At 36.1% G+C, this 21,600-nt stretch overlaps 1 protein-coding gene across 1 annotated transcript; it reads right to left on the bottom strand.

Moving 5' to 3' along the window:
- Positions 1 to 11,315: 11,315 nt before the first annotated feature.
- On the bottom strand, positions 11,316 to 15,120 carry LOC149231474 (putative pectinesterase/pectinesterase inhibitor 51). Its single transcript, XM_089381645.1, has 4 exons — positions 14,981 to 15,120; positions 14,435 to 14,847; positions 11,911 to 11,970; positions 11,316 to 11,695 (listed from the first exon to the last, which is right to left on the bottom strand). The coding sequence occupies exons 1-4, from the start codon at positions 15,118 to 15,120 to the stop codon at positions 11,316 to 11,318; spliced, it is 993 nt and encodes a 330-aa protein (XP_089237771.1).
- Between the last annotated feature and the right edge of the window lie 6,480 nt (positions 15,121 to 21,600).

The raw sequence follows: 21,600 nt of genomic DNA, 5'->3' as shown, positions 1-21,600 counted from the left end.
CATCAATCCTCGGAAAAAGGGTACACGTTCTTGATCATTACTTTTTTCAACTGTCTGTAGTCAATGCACAATCTAAGAGTACCATCTTTCTTCTTTCCGAACAACACTAGTGTGCCCCAAGGCAACACACTTGGCCTAATGTATCCCTTGTTAATCATCTCCTTTAACTGCAACTTCAACTCTACGAACTCAGGTGCGCTCATCCTGTAAGGTGTTTTTTATGTTGTAGTCGCCCTCAACACTAACTCAATAGAGAAATCTACCTCTCTGTGAGGTGGAAACTCTGTAATGTCCTCAAGGAATACATCTTGAAACTACTGCAAAATTGGGTACCTTCTCAACACATCTGCATCCTCAACCTCCTTACCCTTGTCACTAGAAATGTGCACTGCAAACATCACACAACCTTTTCTGTAACTACTCTTAGCCTGCATAGAGGTAACCATCCTCAGTGATGTAGGCTTCTTCTTTCCCTGAAAAGTCCTCTTTTCCCCACTATCATCCACACACTCAATGGCCTTGTTGAAGCAATCCACTTTGGTTCTGTGAAGGTATAGCCGATCCATACCCAAAAACATGCTATATGATCCCAATGACAACATATTCAAGTATGATTCTATAGGCATACCATTTACCTCAAATTCACAAGCTCTTACCCAATGGTGAACTTGTTTCTTTGTACCTGTAGCCAACTGTACCAACCAAGATTCTGCATGCACTTATTTTCTCAAACCACACCTATCAACCAGATCAATACTAATATAACTATAGTAGATCTAGGATCAATAAAATATAAACAAATTTATCACAAATCTTACCATCCATCTCAATGACAGATGCTTGATGATCTTCCTACTTGTTGTCCACAATTGAATAGATCCGAGGAATGCTATGACCAATATAACCAATTGTATGCGCCTCCTGAGCACTATAGATCTGGGTTCTACCACCACTCTAATACTGCGGACAATCCCTCTTACAATGATCCTTGCCACATATCCAACACTACAATGGTTCCCTACCACTGCCTCTAGCCTGCTGCTCTCCACGTCCTTTATTAGTTGTATTAAATCTCTTGTAAGGAACTGCATTTTCTTTCTCATTTGCATCTTGAGGTATTCCTCTCTTTAGTGACTATTTTCCTTTAGCTTTCTCATGTCCTTTCAAGTCACGCTTCGACTCAACTTTGCACTTCAACTCCTCATAACAATGCTTCAACTTTCATATGGCCTCCTCCAACAATCTAGGCTCATTGAACTCGATATGATCTATGTATGCTATTGGGAGTCCAGTGATGAATCTATTAACCTTGGTCTTCTCCTCATTGAGGTAAGGCACATATCTCAACAACTCCAAAAATCTGCTAGTATACTCATCATTTGTCATAGAACCCATCTGCAACTCATAAAACGCCTTAGCCCTGTCATCATTGTACCTCTCAGGCAAGTAAATCTTCTTGAAGAGCCTTTCAAATTCATGCCAATTCAAATCTTCCTCATGTATACCTTTGACATTCTTCACGTCTTCCCACCAAATATCTGCTTTACCTTTGAGACTCAAAAGAGTTATCCTTTCTTTCGTGTTTTCTGAATAATCATGCAATCTAAAGAATTTCCTCATACCAAGCAACCATGCCTCTACATCCTACCATTTATTCATCTCTCCATCAAAGGTAGGTGGATTTACTTTCTTGAACTCATTTGGCAAGTATCCCCTATAACTCCTCTTGTAAGGGTGATAACGATGACAATCATGATGCCCGTCAAAACAAGAACTAGAATAATACATGTGTCTAGTACCTCTCCTATCCGAAGTGTCCAACAACCTGCCATCTTTGATCATGTCAGATCTATTCAACGTGTGCCCACCATAAGACCTGTGTCTACTGGGAGACCTATTGCCATATGCCCCATTAGTTTGGTCCTCTTTCCCATGGCTGATTTGAAGAGGCCCTTGTAAGTGCAATTCTAACGAACTCTGAAGTATTATTGTATTCACCTCTTCTTGTTTCTCTTGTGCCTACATGGTTTTATCATTGTCCACTTTGCAACTCCTTATTTCTTCCTGCAAGCTTCTTAATGTGTCTGTCAAGTCAGAAGAATGCCCCATGCCACACTTCTCACCTGATCCATAGGGAGATTCTATGTAGTCTACCACCTGGCTAGCCATTTGATTTCTTTCCTACAAGGCATACTATGTCAGCTAAACCAAATCACAATAAACCAATGTACTTTAGCATAATTTAGGGAAGATACCTTGTCCACAAGATCAATAAATCAACATGATGCATGTATAACATAAACATAATACCATTTAAACATCTATCGAACGATTTCATCAATGTATAAATATCATTCCAAGTAGGGTCCAGTCATCAATGCAAGGCCATATCAACAATACATCCTATGACCTTAAGCATGACAAAAATTGTTATTCTATCATACACATTGCCACATGCAACCATCAACATGCATAAGTGATGCCCAATCAACTACACATACACATAACTGCATGTAGTCGAGCATAAGCAAATAATTATTGTAACCAATATACAAGACTGATGCATGCAATCAAATAATCAAGAGTGCAAACCAACATACAAGGATGTAATCAAGCTGCGTATAAGTTGCATATAATCAAGTAACCAATCATTTACTTCTAACGTTACATTCCATAAAATCACATCAAGTTCCTCATGATAACCTTACTACAACCATGATCAAAATGATGAAACGCAACAAACACATGGAATGTAAGTGTAAGAGGCACACATGCAACTGACATACATGCATGAAGAACACCTTCACCCAAGGAGAGCACAACCACCCTCTGACACCAATCTATAACACCCCCTCCTAGGTCTGGCCAACCTAACCATCATAATCAGGGTAAACATGAGATGAGAGGCTACGATGATCAAATTCGACCTCCTATGTGACCTTAAGGAAGTGGAATCTATAGAACATCACACACAATCATCAAACATCATCAACAGAATGCTCATGAGACAAGTCACCCACTCAAAAAACATGTCCTTGGGTCCCACTGTTGTCTCTCATGTTATGGGCAAGGGAGAAACCAACAACCTAAATTCGCTCTCACAGGCTTGCCTGCTAGCGACCCCAAGATTTAAGCCACTTTTCTAGCACAGAATCCTGACCCCTACCTAGAAAATCCTACAACCTTCAAAATTAATTAAAGACATGATAAAAATGTTGATCAATCAAAATACAACACAGAACTAGGCCTGATCATCCCCAACCTGGACTGACATTATGTCAAACACTTGGCATAAATGCAACCTACAAGTCTAGGATACAAGGCAGAGCATAAATGACTGAAACAACCCATGAAACATGACCAAAATTATCACTTCCTTCTCCATTGAACTACTACATCATCACTTAGGTCTTGCATCCATCCATTTAACAATTACAAGTAAATACATGAAATAACCTTAACATGAACCAGTCACATAACCATGCTTATAACCAGCATAAAACCATGTAAATATCAGAGATATGAAAACCATTTAATTTACATATAAACAAGTTCAAGACTAAGAGAACTTAGCTTTTATTAACATATGAAAATCTTACCCGGTTCGAGACTTCCACGTACCACCCAACCATAGACATGGATGAACCAAATCTCTCTTTCAGCCAGTCACCCGCATGCCATATTCCAAGCATGGATGTGGGATCAAATAGAACAACCAATCCAAGAACAACCGAGGGAATCCAAAGGTTAAGCCACCTCCACCCTCAACAAACTCTGTTCACACCAAAACTGGTGCTCCGATCACAACTGGACCAAACTTGAAATGCCATTTGGAATCCATCACTATCCTTGAGGAATTTTCCATCTCCTTGTATCTTAGGCTTTACCACAAACTAATCTTGGATCATTATGCCCTAAACCGAGACCTTTCCCTCAGGCTTTACCATGTATCCTGCTAAAACTGGTCAAGGAATTCCTAGGCCTTTGGGAATGGAACTTGAGATCACCTCCACCCCATATTCCAAAATCCATCTAGTGAACCAAAGCTCAAAAACTAAAATAAATGTCCCAACACCATGGCATCTGGAAAAAGGCAAGACTTGGTTGAAAACCACTATCATAACCCGACAAAACCATGCCACTGACAACAAGAGAACCATACACTAGCAAGAAAAACCATGCATGTCCAAACCAACTAGCAAATCACACATGCAAAATGTTACCTGAAAGTATTCCCACTGAAGCTGCTTGATCCTGCTTTCCTTCGTTGATCCTTACTTGCTTTCCCTTTCCTATGCTTACTTTTCCTTTCCTTTACTTTCTTTCCCTTTCCTTGCTCCAAAGCTAGAATGCTCCAAGAAAACTCTAAGTGACCAAGAGTGAGAGAGAGAAAGAATAATGAGAGAGCTCCAAACTTGAATTAACAAAAGCCATGAACTGATCCTCAGAAGCCTTTTTATGGATGAGGCCTATATTTTCTTCATTTTCCATTATTTTCCTTCATTTTCCTTCTCACATGCAACCTGTAACCTTTCATCTTTCTTTTCTCCTAATTTCTTTTATTTTCATAAATAATGTGCCAAAAAGGACTTTTTTCCTTTTAATCCCTTTGCCTTAGCCTTTGCCAATTTTCCTTAGCCAAAACACACATCCATTGATGCCCACTAGGATATATTTTCCCAACATTCGGCTTGGAATAAGTGTCCCTTAACCATGGTCATATTTTGCATTTATTAACTTTTATTACATGGAATTTTCACCAGGGTTGTTACAATTTTGTTGTGGGTTATGAGGTGTTACATGGAATGCCTTGTTTTGCACAAAAGTTATTGAACTCATTCAACACATATTCTCCACCATTATCGCTCATTGGAGCCTTCACTTTCCTATTAGTATCTTTCTCAACAAGTGCCTTAAACCTAACAAATTTGGAGAATGTTTGGTCTTTCTTCTACATGAAGTAGATCCAACACTTCTGTGAGAAATCATCTACAAATATAACATAATACCTATGCTTGGTAGTGGAGGTTGTCGAGAAAGATCCACATACATCAAAGTGGATCATTTCAAGGATTTCATGTGCCCTACTATCCTGGTCATTGAAGGTGGATTTTGTGTACTTCCCTAATGTACACCCTTTGCATGTATCCTACTACTCCAGTGCTCCATTGGGAAGGCCTGTATAAATATGTTGCATGATATTCAAAGCGCCATGTTGCAAATGGCCAAGTATTCTATGTCATAGTTCACTGACATCTCGACTCTACACCTTCTCTGCTTTTATGCTCAATGTTGCACAATCTTCCACATCTAATTTGTAGATGTTCTCCACTCGAACCTTGATTTTCTTTACTTTTCCCATGGAAATGTGTCTCAAGAAGGCCTTTATTTTGTTGAATATCACATCATAGCCATGGTCCTCCAACACCGTGACAAAAACTAGATTCTTCTTCAGACCCGGTACATACATAACATCCCTGAGCCTGAGAGGGGAGCCAGAGACCCTCTGAAAATTAATTGTACTGATGTCGATTGTGTTATACCTTTTATCATCTCCCTTCTCATTATGCATATGGAGATCCTTCTCTTCCAAGTCATTGAAAAATTATTTGTTGCCTGTCATGTGGAACGAGACACCGTTGTCAAGGTACCAAACACTACTCATCATTGTGCTTTCCATGGATACAATGAGGGTAAAATCAAGTTTGAAATATGAAGCCAAGGCTTCACCCACTACTCCTCCTACAGTATTCTTGCTTTATTTCTTATGTGGACACTTCGTTGCATAGTGTCTGAATTAGTGACCATGAAAACACTTGATTTTTGATAAATCTTTCTTCTTGCGCGCTTTACTAAATTCTTCATTGTATTGGGATTTCTTCCCTTTCCCTTTGTTTTTTTTTCTAGCCAATGCACAATTCTCCTAATTATCATGCTTGGATGGGGTACTGTCTCTCCTAATTCTCCTAATTTCTTCTTGCACCAAGTTAGACCACAATCGCTCCCAATTTGGTAGTTTCTCCCTCCCATTTACCGATTCTTGGTAGTTGTGCCAGCTCTTGGGAAGGCCTAGAAGTGTTAGGCTTACCAAATCATCTTCTACAACCATAATACCAATACTTGTAAGTTCATCCCACCATTGGGTGAACTTGCTCAAGTATTGTGGTATTGTATAGCCCTTTTCCGTCTTAATCTTCTGAAGCTTGTCCTTTAGTGCCAACTTCCTAGAGAGAGTTTCCACATTGCATATGGAGTCTCTTTTCCATGGAGATTCGAGACAATATGATCTTGAACTCCCTCCACTATGATTTTCCTCGCCTTTGTTACACATTTCATCCATTCTGCTAGATCTTGAGCATCAAATGTTGGAGGCTTTAGAATATCATTATATATGAATTCATTCGGCTCATTATCTTCAAACATTGCCTCCATCATGTCCTTCCAAGCAATATAATTTGATTTACCCTCAAGGGCATACTCGAGTCTCAGTCCATGCAAAGATATCCTGCTAGCTTTGAAGAATGATCCCGCAAAGACAACTTCAGAACGATCCTACAAAGACAACTTCGAATTCTTCTCTCCTATTGTGATTCTTGCTCTGATACCATGTAGAAATTCCTTGTAGATTCAAACTACCTATGTAATTTGATAAAACAAATATTTGAATCTACTCTACTCATCACTGGAAAGAAATTAATCGACCATGAAATCACAACATAAACATGAGAGAAGATTCAACACACATATTTGGAATTCTATCTAAGGGAAAACAACTGCTCAAAACCCCTTCCTATCTATATTTCATTAATTGGAAAATATAGAATACAATTCTTTCTCAAGCATAAACAACCTTTGCACTTGTATAATCTATCTCACTGCTTCACACACTGACCCTTGCCAACACTTAGGCAATTTTCTTGCCTACCAAGTTCATATTTCCTTGCGTTGTTTCCTTGGGAATTAGGCCCCTATTAATTAGGAAAATCCCCAATTTGAATTGCACAATTCCATTAGACCTTTCTCTCACTGCATGCATGACCTGCAGAATTTGGAATTGTCTACAACTGATAGTACACTACCCTTGAACTCCAATCTCAATTGGGTAACTCGAGTTATCTACATGCATAATTTATGCTAGGTTGATTGATGAGTTAAAGAGTTGATCACTGAGGTACACACCACACTGCTGCACCCTCCACTTGTTCTATATAAATTAACAATCAAATAGATTGCTAGAAATTAACAATCAAATATAACTAAACATTAGTCAAGTGTCTCCAACAAGAATTAATTGATTTAACTCAGTAATAAGTGCCATATCACTTAGTTAAATTCCTCCAAATATTTTACTGAAATTGAAATTCTAATTTCTCCTAATTAAAGCAAAATTAAATTAAGAATTTCTCCTTGCATTTTCAATACATATTCTTGAATTTAAAAAAATATATTATTTTCGAATTTGATAACATTTCATTATTAGATTACTCTTCGTTAAAACAAAATTAATTTTATACTTTCGAGATGTCTAATTATGGAAGTAACTTGCCAAATAATATTTACTCCAATCCATTTTATTTATAGATATCGAAAGCATTTAAACATCATAGTGCTTTAACTTTTTCTATGCTAAGGTTGGAAAGATGACCCGGGAAAAGTCTTACAACTCCGTTTTTTTAATTGAGATCAAACGCTAGTAAAATGGATTGAATACACCATGCATTGCGTAATACAAAGCGATGCAATTCGTCATTGTGATTATAATAGATTTCACCGAACGCCATCCAGTCCCTTTGGTCAAACACGGTATGTTGCCACCCCGCAAAAAGTATGGCTCTCTCTGTTAATTAAACGAAAAATTAGATCATTCGTACATTGCCTTTTCCAACAAAATAATAATATTATAATTTACTTATTATATACTTTCAATTTAAAAAATTAAATTAAGTATTAATTAAAAATTAATTATAAAAACTTGTAATCTATTTAAATCTTGTAACTAATATGCAAATATACTTCTTACAGTTCAAATTTTTTCAAAAACATTACACTCAAATACGTTTAATTTCTTAAATATATATATATATATGTTCTATTTATTGTATGGGAATTTATGTGTGGTAGATAACTACCACTAGTCATTCCATGCTGAGAAGTTTTTTATTTTATTTCTACTTTGATAAAGGGTCCTTTAACTCTTTATTCATATCTTGGGAGCAGGGATGGAATTTGACGGGCATTTTGCCCGTCATAAGCCTTTTTAAACGTATTTGACGGCTGGAATTTGTCCATGCCCGTTTTGACTGACGTGCCCAGAAGAGTTAAAAACGTTTTTTTGGCGTTTCGAATTTTTTCCAAAACGTTCTTATACCTAGGTATAGTTCTGTTTCCTTATAATATGGCTATTTCTTATCATCCTCACGAGTCACGTCACCTCACGTCCTAGGTATAGTTTCTGTTATCTCACAGCGTGCAGGGCCGTCACTGTTTCCTTCCTTTTGCGTGAAACTCTTTTCAATTGTGGAAATTTCAAGAGGGCGGAGGCTGTCAAATTAGCATGTGGGAGGAACGAAATTAGCATGTGGGAGCAGCCAATGGCAATAGCCATTTTTTCTCAGTCAGAGATTTAGTTTTTTTTGTAGAGAATGGGCAATTCCCTTTTAGCCGAAGATTTTTTCTCTGGGAAAATTTGGAATCTTTCTCTAGATGATTTCGGAGATCTGTGCATGCCACTGCATGGTCTCCCTGTCTTTTACCCAACGAATGTGGCCCGTGGTCTTGTTTTCTTTGTACAATCGAGTTCATGATTCACAGTGCACACTCTCTCTCAACGCATTGCCGATTCAAACTTACGCCTGTCGCCCAACTCAAGATTGGCTCCAGCCTCCAAGGAAACTGCGAGGAAATTACAAATTGTGCTTCAAAGTTCAGGTTAGTGATTGATTTTTTATTCTTCAAACACTGTGGGTCTACCGTCTCACTGTTGTTAGCTTTTAATTTTTTATTTCATAAATTTCACAAGAGTCTACCGTCTGATTGTTGCTAGCTTTTAATTTTTTATTAGCATTTTAAGGTACTGTAGTTGTTCACGATTCCCAATGGTAATTAGCATTTTAAGGTACTGTAGTTGTTCACGATTCCCAATGGTAATTAGCATTTTAAGGTACTGTAGTTGTGTTGTTCCGTTAATATTCATTCCCTCATGAGTATTTATTTCTTCCATCTTGCTCTTCTTTTATCATCTTTCTCTTAACCCTGATGATGGATCCCATTTGGGATTTGAAACGTTGGTGTAAAAATTCTCTTACTGTGGATTCTCCGGTCAAAAATTCAAAAAGCACAAACCACAGATCCCTAAAATCCGATTCCCAATGGATTATTGTATTTTACAATCATTTTTTTTTTCAAATCTTGCTCTAAAAATAATATACTAGCATTTGCACCACATGTTGCAAAAGAAACGCCGTAAGGCAATGATATGAAAAACAATAGCATAGAAGAGAGAAGTCAAAATTTTATGCAAATGACATAAGAAACAACAACATAGAAGAAAGAAGTCAAAATTTTATGCAATTTTGTTTCTTTACCGGTGTTTATTTTTTATCATCAACAAATGGCCAATTCGAGGCAATGCTAATCTACATTTTTGACAAAGAAAAATAAATAAAAGTCAAAAACAATTATGGATCTAGAATTGAATCTCAACACAGAGGTGTGCCTTACTGTCTAGCATGTATGAGTGGATATCACAATGAGACTTTTCAGAACATTATATACCTTAGTGTCAAACAAGGGATGAACAAAGAGGAATCCCAGATAAAATGGAGACTTCTGGCTTATTTTAAGTTTGATACATTATAAGTGCTACATGCTTTTTCCAACCCTAGCGTTGCTTCTGATCCTAAAAGAATTCCACAATGTTCTGATTTTTATTGAGAGCTGAGAAAGTGTTAAAACATGTGTACAAACTCATAACATTAAAGAGGAGTATACTATAAATATAAGATTTATCCCACGTGTCTATCTAGTCCTGTCAGCAAATCTAAAATAATTGATCTTACCATTAGTTTAGGAGCCTATAATACAATTGGATGGATATAAACTCAATTACATCTTAGAAATCATGGGAAGACAATCATATGGATGGAAATGATAAACATACATAAAGTTGAAAAAAGTGAATGCATCATTGCTTGTGTGCAGCATAAGGACACCCACAGGGAGATATATTTTGAATAACATCACTCCTTGGAAAAATCAAAGAGAGTGTATGCAAATTGTCACACAGAATAAGCCATGACGTTGTCGAGAATAACATGCTGTTAAAAATTAAGTACCTTATTCTTCAAATGATCAAAGTATTATCCAAACTTATATTGTTCTAGAATCTATTAGTTCCAACGATGTTTAAATTATTCTTCATTGTGGTTGTCTTTTTATTTCTGGTGTTAATAATAGTTTGTATCTTATACCAGGAAGGTCAGACTTTTATAACTTTCTAGGTCTGGTTTTTATTTCAAGCCTTTTAAAAGTCTTTTGGTTAGTTTAAAAAGTATGCTGTAATGTTGTCGTAGAGTCCTCTATTACCAGAAAGCTGACCGATAGACTGGTTTTTGCTTTTGTTCACCAAATCGCTCTGCACTTACACTCAGCCTGTATAAGAAGTTGCATGTTTTTTTTATATTAAGAACATATTGAGAACTTGAATGATATCTACTTAAAACTTGAGAGTCAATATTATGTTTGGTGGTTCAATAAATCCCTGTAATTTTCATTCAACCAATTTTCGTGATTTAAAAAAAAAACAACAACAAATACAGACACCCAAACCTTTAGAGTTCATAACATTTTTCCAAAAGTTTTATCCCATGCTTCAAACATAACTGCGGGAGGATTCGCCCAATCACAAAATAGTGCTGCGTTGAAACATTCCCAGTAACAAAACAACTTTCCCCTACACCAGGTACAAAATTATTCTGCCATTTTGTTCATCAATGTCGATCAAAATAGTGCAGTAAAAATTGCAGACAAGTACAAATAACATTTTCCTCCAATGAAAAGCAAGTGGCTCCTTCATAGCAGATTGAAATTGCAATACTCCAAAGACAGATGAAACAGTGATAGAAGGAAACAATGTGGCTCATGGATTTTTGGGTTGCAACTGTCTGAGAATTTTTAGTCCCATTGCTTCCCGTTGAATTCTTCACCATCATCAGGGAACAACAACAATGTAGAAGAAAATCACGCATTAGAAGATTTCATAGTAACCAACCTTTGTTTTTGGTTTAATTGATTGTATCTGGCAGCCATTCGTCTCCCTATATAAAGTTTCCAACAGTATACATTCCTACATTTCTCTCAGGTATCTGATTAGACCATGGCGTTCTTCCAGAAACCTTAGCCCCCGGCCCATAATTCTGGTATTCCCCATAGTAAAGCGTGTTAAGAGCAAAGTCCTCTATCCACGGCATCCATCCCTCAGGGCTAATGGCCTCTCCCAAATATGAATTTATGCAGATTGCTCTGGAGTACATCTTCCATGGCCGACCCAAATAGCCTTTGTAAATTTTTGGGTTGGCATAGTAAGCCCTCATATATTCTTCAGTTCCATTGATAGTGCAGTTATGGAAAACAAATCCTGTGGGCTCGGCTGGATCTGTTCGACCCTGTGCAGTGACAGGATCTGATGATCCTTTGTCTGAGTTTATTTGACGAGGACGCAGCAGAATGAGACAGTTTTCAAAGATGGTTGCCGAGTCTCAAATATGAAGTCAATAGTGCCTTCTATTCTGCAGTTTCTATAGAACTGACGAAGAATATGAGTGTACAATGTATCCTGGTGGCCAAGAAAGGCACAGTTGTAGAAGGCAGAGTGATCACTACCTACTCTTAGGGCTACCGCTTGTTGACTACCTGGCCCTGCTGCATTTTCGAATGTTATATCCTGTGCTAAGAAGCCATCAGCATTTACAGCTGCAATTGTGAAAACAAATAAATTAGCAATCCTCGACATCTAAAACAAGATTTAGTGGGATCGAGGAATATGGATTGATTGAATTTTCCTTTGATAAGAGTTCAAAACCAAAGAACGATGGTAATTGTAAGTATTAAATTCCGTCTTTGTTTAGAAATAGCATACACATATTTATCTAGTTATCAGAATAAACAGAGGATCCGATTTTAGCATATGCCCATTGAAATTTCTCAAACTTACAAACCCCAATGCATGTTGAAAGACATTACACCTATCATATGAAAGGGTTCCAAATATCTTTTCTTGAAATGTAAAACGATAATTAATTTTTTTGCTGCTTTAATAGGATGAAAGAAGTGCAGAATCTGCAAGAATAAATGTTATTGATCTCTTCTTTTCAGCAACCTACAATCTGAAGAAAAGCATTATTGCTTCCCTTGCAAATGACGGATTGCATTCCAAGCACTGTTGGATTTTGATTGTTTCCTTCTCCTCTCATTTGTATTTTGTTGATGCTTTATAGATCAACATTCCTTTGCAAGGGAATTAATCAGGGTTGAACTCAAGTAGAAAAGTTCTCTCTCATTAATTGGATGGTCATTTTCACAATTGATTGTCTTCAAAGAAGTCTTGTCAGCCAAATCTCTACCTTTCCTCAGGTTTTTAAGTTTAACCAGCATGCAGGCCCTCAGTGTTGTGGTTTGGCATTTTTATCCAGTAGTTCTTAGCAACATGGCAGAAAGGGCACACTTTATGTCCATGCAGAAGGAACTGGAAGCAATGGTAGTGGATTCCTTGGCCACAGAATTGAACAAGCGTTTAAAGCCCTTTGGGTTCTGCAAGAAGACCCATAAAAATATGCAAATGTATCAAAGAGAATTGCTTCCTAGATCATACTTGTACAATAAGTGATCATAGTAGAAGGTCATTTGATTGTGAAACCGTTGTGGGATTCAATCCAAGTGACCTGAATTTACTGTAGATAGACGTCCTCTTTGATATCCATGTTTATCTCCATTAAGGGGCTAGGATGTCACTAGGGCATCTAGAGAATAGCTAAAAGGAGGGAGGCACTCTTTGAAGAACTGAAGACGCCTTTAAAAAAAAAGCACATTCGCTAGACAAAGGGGCCTGTGGAGGCAATCTAAAAAAGGCAAAGGGCCAGATAGGAGTTTCCCGTGAAGAAAGAAGACAAGTCCAAAAATGCTCTCAAGGAAAAAGGGATGAATGCCAAACTGTTTGTACAATGGGTTATGGAACTGTTTGTTTATGCTAAATCATACACTGTAGCATGAGGAATTGTACTGTCTCAGCCTGCGCGCAGTCAGGTGGTAACGAGGTACGCCCCAAGATTTCAACACCATATAGTACTATAGGTCTGTTAATTGTGTCAAAAAATGCATCTCAGAAGAGATGTCCTGAAAATGCATATGGAAGTATTGTCGGTCAAGCATGGAGAGAGACCTATAACCCTTTCTAAGTTTGGGTTGAAAGACATGCCTTAAGCTAAACCTAAGGGCTATGGATCAGATCCCATAGATGTATAAGCAATGGTAATCTCCACCTCGCTTCCTTTGAAGAAGAAGTGGAAGTTTGTTAGGGTGCTCTTGGATATTTAAATCACAACCTCAATTTCACTAAGGTTCACCACCATCATTCTATGACCATCACATTAGCAGGGGCATCAAGCTATCTCTGAATGTCCCTAGGGGAGGAGGCTAAAAGGTGTATATCCCATGGAATTTCATGAAAGCAACTATGAGACACTCAAAGATGCCAATTTCACGTAGTCTCCAGAACGATAATTCCCTTGGAACAGAGTCCAAAAGCCTTCTGAAAATCCACAAAGCAACAGGACTTTAGATGAGGGACGTCAGCTTCCTTGATAATAGCACACAGGCTAAAAATGTGGTCACTAGTTTCATAATAAGACTTGGTTGCCCCATAGCTTTGAATTTGTTCCTCTCTATATGTTGAGAAAGCCACACGTTCACGCCCATAACATAGAGTTCGACAAAGGCACGCCCAATCATAATATTCCTGTAATTATTTCTATCAGAAATATCCTTCAATTGGAAGATGGGGTGGATGATATTTTGAGACCATGAAGAGGGAAAGCCAATGCAAATTCAACTTGCAGACCTTACTCATCTACTTCTTTGCTGGTGCTCAAGATCCTAACAGCTCTTTTAATGTCTCTTGGGGTGAATTAGTGACAAAAGGTGAGAGAGGAGAGAATATGGACTAAGGTTGACCCGAAAAATCACAGAGGGATGTGGTCCGCAAGAACCATGTGTAATGATCAAAACATGTTGGAAGAGCAGATTTTCCAATTTCAATTCAAGGCATCTCAAATCTGCCAGGAACCACACCATGATCAAACACAATAACAAAACCAAACTCAGGCAAAGAAATAAATTCCAACTTAATATGAAGAGGAAGAGGAACAATGATGAGCATTACCAACAGTTGCATAGCCATATGTACTTGGAACACCAGGCAGGGATGGCACACGCATAGACCCCGTGATCACAGTCTTCCCCATGCCATCACCCACAAATATAACATTAGTTTTACTGGGAGGAACCCTAACAATCTCCTTATACACCCCAACCTTTATATGTATCACGAATCTCCGCTCAGATTTATCCGGTGCACTGTTCACCGCCTGTTGAATACTCATAGAGGATTCATCCTTGGACACAGTCACATCGGGAACCAATTTATCAACCTCTAATACATCCCAAATTTGATTATAATGATGGTAATAATCTGCAGTACTAGAGGAATTGGATGATCTCTCTATTTTTGGAGGCCTCCATAGGACCATATTCTGTCCGTATGTATCCAGAGCATCTACCATGCTAAGGGCATTGCTGGTCAAGCTCATGACTGTAAGAACAGGTTACGTTACACAGCGGCTGCTCAGCGAGATTTGAAGCAGCAAAAAAACCCATTGTTTGATTATATATAATAAATTAAATATAATCAAACAATGTAGTGACTTACAGTTCTGCCATCTTAACCTGGTTGGAGTGTTCAGAATTTTTCTTCGTGCAAGGATAGTAATCGACGGATTTCAAGGGGCAGGCCTGCCTCCCCTGATTCAACCACTCTGTCAAAGCGTTATCTGTCCTGGGGATCTCCATCTCTGTCCCTTCCCCAACTCAGCAGCAATGCTTGTCTCCCTCGATGCAGCTAACGAATCTTCCAGTGGAGTAAATACGCAGAGGAAAAATACGAAGACCGCCAAGAACAGCGAGCCTGAAACCAAATCCAGAGCGAGGGCAAGCGTTGATCTGCGAGGGCAAGCATTTGATCTGAGGTACAAACCCTGCTGCCCGGATGAAACAGTTCGATGAAATGCCCAAACCGTTTGGGCAACCCCGATCAACGGCTAAAATGGTTGCAATCGTCTAACATATAATCCTATGGCTTACAAGATGACAGGTAGGCAGAGAGGGGAGTTGATCTCAGAGGAAAACGCCTTACGGCGTAATTATACTGTTGTATAGGAGATGACTAGATAACAGCAGAGTTTTAGAAATTGGTACGAGAGAAACCCACTGTGATTCTGAAAAATAGGAACTTGTTCTAAAAAACAACACGGATTTGTTTCAGCAAATTTACATAAACTGTTCTTGAAAAAACATGCTATCATTTAACAGTTTTCCACAAAAAACATAATTTCTCCATGCAAACATTCCCATGCTGCCATTTAATTGCTTTCAAAATTTATTCCCGTACTGGAGAATTTATTGTGCCCAAAACTACCGTAAAAAAATTAAATTCAATAAGAACAACAGAAATTTGACTTTGAAAACTATGTGTATGACACTCATTTCATTTTACGCCCACCATCATACCAATGTCGATGCGACATCCAGGTAGAGGAAACAGAGAGCCCATACATCAGCTAAACGAAACTATCATTAAATATAAATTATTAAATAATCTAGACACTGAAAAACTATTTAGATATCTTCTATATTATTGATCAGATCATGTATTGAATTAAAAATATTTCGAGATTATTAAATCTTGACTATTCATAATTTAAAAATATGAAATTCTTTAAACCCAAGTCAATATAGATGAAGCCTTCTGCATAATTATCAATTTAAAAAACAAATAAAAATACATCAATGATTAAATCACCTTCGGAAACGGTGTTTTGGACAATCTGAAATTGTAAGTTCCATGCATGAATGAAAAAAGAAAAATCCAAAGACGGGCCGCAGTCGATGTTGTGTTTGGAACTGAGGGAGTTGAGTGGCATCGTGGATTTGAAAATGAACAAGGCATGTCTTAGTCCAGGATTAAACAGCCAATCGTGCACATCCCATAAGATTTGAACACGAACTCCTTCTACATAAATGGTATCGTTGCCCCTGAATTTCCAGGGCAATTGATTCACTTCCACCAGGGTTGGAATTTCGATTTGAACTTTATATATTAGTGTTTTATATATTTTTAATATTGACTTTATTGTTTTAATTATTTTTTTAATTTAATAAAAATTGTAATAATTGATTTTTTCTAACTTAAAAAAATTATTAATAATAATAATTATTAAAATTATATATTTAAAATTATATATATATATATATATATATATAGATATATATATATATATATATATATATATTGTTTATAAATAGTATATAGAAAATAATATAATCAACCTAAATTATATTTTGTTTTAGAGAAAATAAGGGGTGGTTCAAAAAATATGGAATTGTTATATATTATGTTATATATATATATATATATATATATATATATATATATATATATATATATATATATATATATGAGGATCTAATAAAATGTTGATAATCCTATAAAAAAAATATTTCAAATTTAAGATTACAATTATATGAAAGATTTAACAATATTATTAAGATGTTGAAATGCTAAGAAAATTTAAAAGTTTAACTATATAGATTAATATTCAAAATCAAAGTTCAAATAAATATTAATGTAGATATAAGGATTTCAACATATAACAACTTCCTTAATTCGATATGCCTTTGTCTTTACTTCTTCTTCAAATAAATATTAATATAGATATGAGGATTTCAATATATAGCAACTTCCTTAATTTGATTACCCTTGTCTTTACTTGTTCTTCTTATTTTTCCATTCGAGTGCTTCCATCCTCTTCTAAGTCTTCACATCTTAGCTCAAACCTCTTCCTTAACCATTGCCCTTGTCTTTACTTGCTCTTCTTATTTTTCCATTGCAATGCTTCCATCCTCTTCTATGTCTTCACATCTTAGCTCAAACCTCTTCCTTAACCATTTCCCTCGTCTTTACTTGCTCTTCTTATTTTTCCACGCCCAGTTCAAGATTGATTTTTTTTTTCTTCAAACACTGTGGGTCTGATTGCTGCTACTTTTTAATTTTTGATTTAATAAGTAATTTAATTTTTTATTTCACAAGAGATTTGTATGTGTAACTGCTCACAACTCTTTAAAACAAGGGTTTATCATTATGCAGAATATGGTTTCTTGGCCGGGAAATTGACATTCCACTGAAAGTTTCTTTTGGTTTTCAAAAAACTTCTGGGTTTTTAAACTTATTTTACAGCGAATAAATCTGTGAAAACTTCAACCGAGAGTGATAAAAACAATTTTTTTTTTGTTTGTTTTTAAAAAGATTCTTGGCTAAATTATGTATGAGTGTTAATCGCCTTTGAAAATTACGATAAATATATGAAAATTTTCAACATAATTATTTATTGAATGGTAATTTTTTAATCAAAACTTTATTAGTGAAGGGTTCATTTATTATGAGAACATCACTCTTGAAGGGCAAAATTTTTAATATAACGTTTCTTGACGGGAAGCATAAGGACCCAAAACGTCAAAAAAAAATTGTATGACGGGTAAAGAGAAATCCAAATTCCAACCCTGCTTGGGAGTGTTTATTATTTTTATTATTGAATTTTTTTTAATGATTGTATTCTATTTTAAAAATATTTAATTATTATAATTATATGTAGAAAAAATAGTGAATTAAAAAGGAAATGGATTTTATTTAACTCAAAAAAATGATGAATTTGTTTATTTATTAATTCATTTTTTCTTTAAAATAGAGTATTTTTAATATTGAGGAAAAAGAATATTGAAGTGACTTGAGAGTAGACACATTATACAGAGTCAACTACACCCTAACAATTGACTGTAACTTAATGAGACAAAAATTAATTCAATTTAGTTAAAACAATTTCTCACCTAATTTAATAAGAAAGGAAACAATGGTTTTATGAGGCTTGAACATATGGCCATGAAACACCTTTACATGAACAAACCCTAGAGAACCTAAGGTTATCTAACATGACAAGGACATGATGTAAGTGGAGCTTCCTTCATAAAAAATAGTTCTAAAGATATTCATCTATGCAAAGGGACCTCAATTTGAAGAGCAATTTGGTGGGGGAGCCTAGGCTAACTCTAGTCAATGTCAAAAGTAATTAAGGTAGTATACAAGGAATCAACTTTGCCTATTATAGAAAATAATTCTCTTTGCTATGTTGGACAAATTTGAAGGAATTTTAGTGTTGATATTTAGCCCAATTGGTTGAGTTCTCATTAAAGAACCTCGTTATTGATAGATCATCAGGTCAGTTCTCCTCAATGCTCTTAGGGTTAGACTCTATTAATGAGTTAGTGGGAAGTGATCCCTTAGGGTGGATCTACCCATAACATTTTTTACATGCATGTAACGGTCACCGATCTTTGGACTTTGTGAACCACATCCAAAAAAGAAGAAAGCTTTGATGGAGTTTGAGGGAAGACGTGACATGTCATGCTTAGGCTATATCTTCCATAATTTTGTAACTATGGGAAACCCATGCGTTATGATTGTCTATCAAAATCCACAATACACCGCCAGGATGGAAAATAATTGTGATAAAAGTTGGCTTTTGTATTAGGAAAGGCCCACGAAGGTGAGAGGGAGATGGAACCTTATCCAAAGAATCATTCTCAAGACTCTCATAATAATGAGCTTGAGTTTGTAGGTTAACCATTTTATTACACATGTAAATGTTCACATTTGAGGAATCACCCCATTGCATAGGTGCAATATTTTCCACACCATTTGTTTTTTTATGGTGGGAAAGGATTTGTTAACAAAGAGGGTTGCTATGTAGCTCCCTATTGAGATAAATATTAGTAAATGTATTCCATTTGAGAAAATTGGTGAGTATGATGGTTCCCATTGTAGATCCTATAAAGAAACTTTAAATTCTTATTATCATTCATAACTACCACGATAACATATTGAGTAGGAGTGGTCCCATTCTGAATGCTAATTATTCTTCATTTTTTTCTCTTACCCTTAAATTGCTTAGGATTTTTATGATTTTTGGTTTGCACTAAATGAATATTCGACATTTGAGCAATGACTGTGTCACTTTGTAATGCGTGTGCATTTGTACATGGCTTTATTATTACGGAAATTTGATTCATTTCTTTAGTGAAATGACCAACATAAGCATGGGACATGGAACCAATAATCTTGTTGGTGTGTGTTATTGGTGATGGATTTATGGGATTTATTCACAACCTTAGAGAATGTAGAATGATATCATAGTACAAGACAAACTAAGAGTGAATCAAATCTAAGTTACAAGCACGTAGAATTACCTATTCCTTGGTTACTATCCCTAATATAGTTATGTTCATGGAAATAGATGGCACTAATGACTTAACATATCAATCTACTAGAAATTGATCTAGAATTTCATCCCTAATAAAACTACATCATCAATTACATTCATTAATATAATTAGCGATATGCGTGTTGGTACTTTGATGCAATGATGTCAAAATTTATGTTTTGTGATATAATAAATTGGGACTTGGAAATGTGTTGTAAATGAATTGGATAAGAATATAAAGACACTAAATGAAGAACCCATTAATTCAATATACCATTTAGCAACACTTAATATGAAGGTCCCTTGGAAATGTCTCAACTTAATGTTATCATCCACTAATGAGTTTGAAGATCGACAAATGTAGTAATTCATGACATGCATGGAAACATATTCCCCAAGTTTCCCATTAAGCTTGGAATGTTTGATGGTAACTTCAAGGGTATTTCCAAGAACAAAAGGTGGTATTTGGTATGGCCATTTGTCCACCTCAATAATTCATGTAGGTTCAAATTTCCTAGAAATGACAACTTCATGTTGGAAAATGGATTTTGATAGAAATATGATGAACCATGCAATCCCATAATATTATTGGTGCCAAGGACATTATCGTCCCCAAAGAAATAACTATTCCAATCACCAGCATAATCACAAACAATAGGAAAAGACCCAAGATTATAATGCTAGCCAAACAAAAAACCAACATTTGGTATTACTAAGCTACTTATGGGAATACTAGAAATGGGTGGAAACCTAATTCGAGTAGTAAAACGAATATTTTCCCCTTCAAAAATAAATCCAAATATAGGAACTTATGAGGGAAGAATTGGCACAATGAAGGAATAGGATTTAATGATTCATTGAAAATATCACTTCCTCGTTAAGTATCAAAGCTAGAGAATTTTTTTTTTGAGAAAACCCATTAGAGGACTCAAGAAGATAATTCAAGGTGTGTTGATGGTTTTTCATTTATAATTTGGTTGAGGATGCAATAAACAAGAGAAAAAAATTGATTTTTTTCTATTGAAAATGGGGTTTTCCTCCAATTCCAAGTCTTTTTTCCATTTGGTTTAACAAAGATTGAAGAGAGGGAAGAGGCCCTAAATCTTGGCTAGATCGTTACAGAAAAAGTGGATTTTACAATCTTGAATTATGACTTTTAGGTTGGTACCCTTGGCTTAGTTCTCATGGAAATAGGCCTAGTGGATACCATAAACACATGGACAAAAGTGGTAATTCATGTTGAACTTCCACCCAAAATTTGTAAGCTACAAGGACAAGGTGGTGCCCAAGTAACTGATATAAATTCATGTTAAATTAAAAAATGCTTGAAGGATTCAAGGAAAAGTGGTTTCTACATGAAGTATCCAAGAAAAAGTATAAGAATGGTTCAGGCAGGGTTAATGGGGCCAAAGATAAGTGCCTTAAGGGTTCTTGGAAAAAAAATTCTTGGTGAAGAATGAAGGAAAGAGAGGGAAATGGAATGAATGATTAGAGGGGTGTAGATTCATCCATGCCTCACTAAGTCAAGCATCTGGAGTGAGGTATCACATATGGTAGAATATTTCAATATGTGGTACGAATAATTCAACTACATGAAATATGTAAATGTCTCTCCAAAGAGGCTAATATGAGAAACTACCCAATGAAATGAAGGATAACCTTCCTTACCTAGACCTCTATTGTCTAGGATGAGAGTAGATAATGCTCCATGCTAAAATCAACTAGGGGTCATCATGACCCCAAGAATGAGATGATACCCCCAATGAATGATGATGGGGGGAAGTGATAAAGTATGTATAGGTGGTGATAATGTCCCTTACTGGTTGTGTATGTAGCATGTCCTAGGAATTTTTCATACACATATGCATTATGGATGCGGTTTTACAAATGATCTGTCATTGCTAATCTATGTTATGAATGCAATAATGCAATTTGAAAGGAAATGGTGTACTGCATATGT

This window comes from Pinus tabuliformis, chromosome J (genome assembly GCF_031772625.1).
Source record: "Pinus tabuliformis cultivar Carrire ecotype Pingquan chromosome J, CPIR1, whole genome shotgun sequence".
In the NCBI taxonomy this organism is placed as follows: Eukaryota; Viridiplantae; Streptophyta; class Pinopsida; order Pinales; family Pinaceae; genus Pinus; species Pinus tabuliformis.
This window is presented reverse-complemented; position numbering and strand designations above follow the sequence as displayed.